The sequence below is a fragment of the Myxine glutinosa genome, chromosome 11 (genome assembly GCF_964187855.1).
Source record: "Myxine glutinosa chromosome 11, kmMyxGlut1.1, whole genome shotgun sequence".
Classification (NCBI taxonomy): domain Eukaryota; kingdom Metazoa; phylum Chordata; class Myxini; order Myxiniformes; family Myxinidae; genus Myxine; species Myxine glutinosa.
In genome coordinates, this window is record NC_136271.1 from 116,330,737 (window position 1) to 116,337,510 (window position 6,774).

The window sequence follows — 6,774 nt, forward strand, 5'->3', positions numbered from 1 at the left end:
ACCTGAGCCATCGACTGCCGCTTTCCTGGCCATCAAACCCCGTGTGAGTGAGCCTTGTCCCGTTTATCTGTGGTCTGTCTAGGGTTAATATAAGAGTGTGTTTAAGTGCCCACCTTCCTATGTTTCCCTCTTGTCCTTGTAATCTAACCTTTTTCCGTACGAATATACTTGAGAACTGAACCCCTGGTGTCGTATTGTGTCATTATAACCCAGCCGCGTGTCTTCTCTTTCCTATTGAGCCAGCGTAGCGCGATTAGTCAACATTCGGGCACAATCGGGTAACTTGTACGGATACGGCGGCCATCCCGCTCGGCCCACCATACCATCAAAGTCGTATCTGTAACAATATATATATACATATATTGTTACGGATCGCGGTTTAGATGTTATGATGGGCCGAGCGGATGGTCCACCGCGACCTAACAGTTCCCCCGATTCTTCCCCGATTCACCCAGACGGTGGCCAAATCGCGCTACGCTAAATCAATGATTGGAAAGGACACAACGACTGGGATAAATGAAACGACGCAAGGGGTACAGTTCTCAAGACCTCTGGAGGAGGGTATAATTAGTGGTGGAGAAAAGGGGTAGATTACAAGGTAGAGTGAGGTAAAAGACACAGAAGAGATAGGCACTTAGATACAATCTTATCTATCCCAGAGAGACCACAGACAAACGGAACAAGGCTGACTTACACAGGGATTGATGGCAGGGAAGGACAGGTAGTCGATAGCACAAGGTGCACCTTGGCTCGGGGACAGGATCAAGCACGGTCCAAGAGATGCAGGGAGGCCTCACAGCGCTCGGAGGTGGCGTCTTTCTTTCTCCAAGCTCAGCGCGCATCTGACGTCACCACTCCCTCGGCTGCGCATGCTCAACGGGGAGTGACACGCCCTCGGCTGGTTGGCTCCGCCCCAGATGGGACCGGTCCGCCGCTTCCATTGGGTGCGGGGGTTACCGGGCTCCGCCCTTGACGAGGAGCTGACAGGGAGCCCCTAGTTGGTAACCCCGTCGAGCACATGTTTGATGGCGGCTCGTGGGGAAGGCCTCGTGCCCTCCCAACACCCCCTACCAACCAAGCTGGAGTGAGGACGCGCACTCCCTGTGCACGCCGCCGCTGTTGCTGTTGTTGTTGTTTCTGAACCGTGAGGAAGAGCTGCGGGGAGGTATTGGGAGGTCCTAAACTTCCTAACGGTGCCATACAATCACATTCTGGTGCAACGAAGGGTCAGAATTAATGGAAACGAATCCTTAACTGACATAGACTAAGAATAACTAGCAAGATGTCCTATAGTTGTCTACGTGAGATGCGGTGGACCTGGATGCGACATTTAATGGGGGGAAATAGGGGGAGGTCGGGTCTACAGAGTGTTGTTTACAGAAAATGGGACTAGGGAATGGGGGATTGGGGATAGTTGGGAAGTATTGAGGAAATAGGGGAATATTTACAAGCGGATATGGATGGATGCAAATCCCATATCCGCAACAATATATAATATTGTTGTGGTTTTGAGAACCCACACTTTTGTAAATAAATCACTTGTAAATATGGCATTAAAGGTTGCACCCCTAGTTAGTCCACAAGCAACACGTAGGCCACCATAGGAACTCAGTTATTTCATTATTATGTGTTTTAGATAAGGCCGTGTTTCCAATAGTTGAATCTGCGTTCCATCACTCAAATAAGGAGTAGGTCCCATTTCATTTCGTCCATTTTGCGACCTCCCTCTCCAAGCGCTGCCATTACGCGCCTTGTTAGCAGCGTTCGCTGCCTTGAGCTGAAGCTCGTTCAAACGACGCCATTAACCATGCAGTCAGGCTCGAGGAAGAAGGGGGCGGAACGCCAAGAACAAGGTGTGGCCTGTCAACCAGCCGTGAAAGGCGTGGCCACTAAGCCTTCACCAGCCAACCAAGGCTGAGACAAGATCACCGACGGGCGTGGCTTTTTGGCTGGCGGAGTGATCTTGGCGCGCGTTATATAACCGCGAACACAAAGCCCTTTCACAGGACCTGAGGGACTTGTTGGAGGCGCACGCATTGAAGGGACTGCTTTTTTATGGGACTGCGCAGGGGACTGTCGTGATTGGAAGGACTTGGTCGGGAGAGTGCATTGCAAAAGCCTGATACGGAGTGCACATTGGCGTGAGGACTCACTCGCTGGGGCTTTTAAGAGAACCTTGGAGAGGGTGCCTTTGGCACGCTGGTGCAGTTATTACGTACGCTGAAGGACAACAGCCTCCCCCTCCCCCCCGCTATATGTAAGGTCCGCTCGCGTCCAACCACGCGCGGAGCTGCCTGCCGGGTTTCGCCTGCGGGACCGGAGCCTGGACCCCATCGCCTGGACCTTCCACCCTACCAGCTACAATCCCCGTGTGAGTGTGTATGTTTGTCTGGGGTCCTAAGTTAACCCTCAATAGCCCGGGCTATTTTGAAACTGCATAGCCCGGGGGGGGGGGCTAATTTGGCTCCCCCCTCAGATCTCGGCCATTTATCGACCGATTGTGACCAAACTTGGCGTGTCTGTGTCCTATCATGTATTTTACAAGAATGCATAGTCAAATTTATGATATCTATTGTTATTCTTAATTTGTCTAATTAATGATGCAAATATGCAAATTTTTTCAAGGAATTCTCATTTCTTTCAGTTTTCCCCCCATTTATGGAGAAAATGCAATCAAATTTGGCATGTTTGTAGCTTGTCATATAATCTAAAAGATAGCTTAGTCAAATTAATGACATGTATTGAAATTTCATATTTATAATTGTAATTAATTATGCAAATATGCTAATTTTTCTTGAAATTCTGAATTTTCACATTTTGATTACCACGTCAGGGCAGAAATCTTTTTTCTAGTTGTAAATTGAAGAAAGGTGATGTTTAGTGTATGTTTTGACAATTTATGATTGAAATGTGGGAAATGATTATGCAAATTAGAGACAAATGAATATTCATTAGCAACAAGAAAGTTGAATGTTTCACAGTAATTTATTAGATGTGACTTATGAATCAGCATGCTCAAAAGCAATAAAGAATGGCAGTTATATTTGGGTGTTGAAAGTCTACTGATGATAACATAACATTTATGCAAATCATATGCATAACTGTTCAGGTCACATAATATATCATACAGACAGTGTCATGAATATTAATTAGCACAAAGTATACAAAATTCCACTTTTGCATTGATAACGAGATCTGACTGTTACATGATTGAAAACAGTATTGAATGACAGTTACAAAAAGTTTATATTTGGATGTTCACAGTCTACTACATGTAATCACATATTCAATTTATGCAAATCATATGCATAAACTGTTCTTGGGGCACATCATATATCAAACAGACAGTGTAATGAATACTAATTAGTAAAATTATCAGGAAAATTCAACTTTTGCATTGATATGATCTGACTACTAAATGACTGAAAACAATATTGAATGACAGGAACAAACAACTGTACCCTTGTATCTTCAAAGTCTAACTCGATCTAATTTATGCAAATCATGGACTGTACTGTACCCTAAAATTGTAGATGGAAAAGATGGCAAACATTTCTTTATCTGGTAATAACTAATAAGTATACATGTATGCAATCTTGACTGGCATACATGTAATCATTTGAACTTGGCGTACTGTAAATTATGTATGAAGAGATGTGCAAATTAGATCAATATCATAATCAAATCGAGATTGTTATTGTTTACAAAATGTAAGAGACACCTGACAATTGATAATCCTGAAAGTCCCTTTTTCAGCATGAAGTCCAATTTTCTTCCTTTTTCTTTCAGTTAGTTTTGTTTTGCATAGCATGCCAGACAGAAGTGAACAAACAGTATGTTCTTTGCAACATGCCTCACCACAAACCTGGCACTGGCTTGGATTCTTTGGCATGGCCTTTTTCCTCAGTTTGTCCTTCTCCATGTGACTGATCTAAGCAGGCCCTGCAACGACGACGAGAATCGCCATGATGGTCCAACAGATCTCCCCCTGGCTCTCGATGTTGCACGCCGGCTGTCTCTGTTCCTAGTGCGCTCTTCATCTTTTGGGCAATGGGTGTCGATAATCCCCGAAGTGGACGCGCCTGTATGAAAGGGGTAGTCAGTTGCTCGGCTAACGTCAGTCCAAAGTCGAACGAATCGAGCTCTCGTGGTTTCTCTCCTTTGTTGAGAGCATAGATCGTCAGTGCGTTGACTCGGCAGGTATCGAGGAGGTATGCCAAGGCCACAATTGTCCACCGGTTGGATTTCGGCTTGCAGGTGAAACTCATTGCCCGTTGATCAATGACGTCCGTCCCGTCCCCCCCTTTGTGTAGTCGTACAGTTTGTATGCAGCCGGCTTCTGTTTCCCATCGTCTTTTGTGACTCCGAGGATGGGTTTCATTGATGTGACCAACAGTACATTCTTTGTCCATGATGACTTGGTGTTTACCACGTATGAGTGGAGGCTCACGTTCTTGTTTTCCCTGAACCAAGCAACTTTGTAGGAATGCTCCTCTCGTCCATCAGTCGTCTTCATTTCTTGGGGTAACCCCTTTCTGTTTGTTTGTATTGTGCCTGTGACTGTTATTCCTTTTTCGAATAACCATTCTGTGAGTGGGAGTGACGTGTACAGCCGATCAATGGTGAGATTGCGGCCTCGCAACTGTTGGTGCTCCTCCATTTGATTTATGAGGTACTTGACTACCTCTTCAGTTCCTGTCACATAGTGGTGGGTAGGGTGGTCACCGGTTGGCTTCCCTGCATATGGTAGACTGAAGAACGTGTAAGGATGTCTTGCATTGTTCAGCGAGTGAAACAGTAGGCCATACTTTGCCGGCTTGCTCCTGTTGTATTGCCTGAACGAAATTCCGGATCGCATTGGATACAAGGTTTCATCAATCATGATGAAATCACTGGGTATCAGGGCCTCTGCACAATTCCTGTTCAGCAAGTCGTGGAGCTCGCGAAACGCTGCGAAACGATCGTTTCTCCATCGCTCTGGTCTTGTGTCCTTATCATCGAATGACAATTTGGTAAGCAGAAACTTGAATCGGTTCTTGCTCATTGTAGCGCCGAAAACCGGATGACCAACTCGATCGCCAAAGAGCCATTTGACGTCTAGCAGATTCTGACCGAGCATTCCTCTGTAGTAGAGCATGCCCAGCAGTGCTTTTATTTACGTTGTCGATGCTTCACGAAGGTACGAATTCTTGTCCGAGTTGTGTACTTCTGGGGTCAAATTGGAAAGGTACTTGTTGATCTTTTTGTTTGTGTTGGTCAAAACAACAGCAAGCATGTCATCAGAGAAGAAGCACCCCCAGGCTTTCACAGGAGTATCTGCATGTCTTGCATTCCGATTGACACCAGGAATTCCTGCCAAGACATTGGCAATATTCTGTCGTCCTCTTGCTTGTGGCTGGGCTGTTTCCCAATGTATGCTTTTCCCTGGGTCATTTCGTTTCGGTTTCTCGACTACAACTGTGTATTCTTCTGGAGGATGAGGTAAAGTCCATGGATCATAGTTCTCAGGATCTAACGAGGTGTCGACGCTGTTCACTGCTCTGAGAGCTCTCTTTGGTTGAAAGGGATTCACCTCCTCCGCTTCAGGATCTTCGGCAGGGGGTTCATCTGCATGTTCTAAGTATTCATCATCTGGCTCCTCTGGAGAAAGGCGACCAACCAGCTCGTCAGTCATCGTCGTCACTTTCGAACTGTCGAAATTGCTGAAATAGTTGCATCTCCAGGTCAAGTTCATGCTCAGGTTGAAGCACAGGTTCTGGCTGAGGCGGAGGTGGAGGTTCAGGCTCAACATGTTTACGCTGAAATGACAAAGGATATAAACAATACTAATTAGAATAATGTTTGGTTTTATATGTTGACAATGTTTCACTATTTTCAAATGTTATGATTTTTATGAATAGTATATTTACATTCTAAATTATGCTCACTTTCTTATTTTCCTTTTTTTTTTTCTTTGGATATAAAAATTAATAAATGAAATTAAATAGAATATAAAATATCAATTACTCAATTTACATGCCATAAGAAATGCATTATTGTCATCAAATAACACATCAAAAAATATCTGAATGAAGAATCAATATTATACAAGTGGCTCAAAGAAATACTGTAAGTGAAAATCTGTAACTCACCTTTGTTGTTCTTTTCCTGGGAACACCACTTGATGTTGAAGCCATGATTGGTGATAATCATCCAAATGATAAATTCTAACGAATCCAAAATTGAGAAAGATGTGATGTCTCTTCAGCACTAGCTGAACAAGTAATGACTAGAAAAGTTGAATCATTGTATGGACTAAATAGACAACATACAAGTTCACTTGTTCACTCGATACAGTGTATAAATATTGAATGGGGATGCTGAAAGGAGAGTAGAAGCAGATTAGTAGGAACAAGAAGTGATGCTTATCAACAGTGTCAATTTACTCTTTTGTCTTTCTCAGAGCAGGTTAGGCAGGGATTAGTATCAGTAAATAAACCTGTTTATAAAAGACTTGAGTAAGCAGAGACACAAGGTGTGAAAATGCAGTCCCATGGATCACAATGTACATGCAATTCGAAAATAGTCGTTTTTGCTATATTATTATGTTACTAATTTTCTTGTGCACTTCTTTGTTTTATTCTATCACTATGTATTTAATTTTTGTATATCTAGAATAATTCATTATAATCCACTATCAACAATATGAAAAATGTGAAATTATTTGTCCACTGACATTTTTTTAGATTGATAATTTTCTTGTTTCTCTGTTTCCCAATTCTTATGTATTTCTTT

General features: G+C 43.5%; 2 protein-coding genes across 4 annotated transcripts in view; one reads left to right on the top strand and one right to left on the bottom strand.

Annotated features, from left to right (window-relative positions):
• Nucleotides 1–6,774, top strand: part of TELO2 (telomere maintenance 2) — a 59,048-nt gene that overhangs the window by 23,123 nt on the left and 29,151 nt on the right. The gene's annotated exons all lie outside the window — the stretch shown is intronic.
• On the bottom strand, nt 5,095–6,261 carry LOC137436950 (uncharacterized). Its single transcript, XM_068131195.2, has 2 exons — nt 6,132–6,261; nt 5,095–5,798 (listed from the first exon to the last, which is right to left on the bottom strand). The coding sequence occupies exon 2, from the start codon at nt 5,789–5,791 to the stop codon at nt 5,156–5,158; it is 636 nt and encodes a 211-aa protein (XP_067987296.2). The 5' UTR covers nt 5,792–5,798; nt 6,132–6,261; the 3' UTR covers nt 5,095–5,155.

Excerpts from the sequence above, each read along its gene's own strand:
- LOC137436950 (XM_068131195.2), bottom strand. The coding sequence starts at position 5,791 with ATGTTGAGCCTGAACCTCCACCTCCGCCTCAGCCAGAACCTGTGCTTC.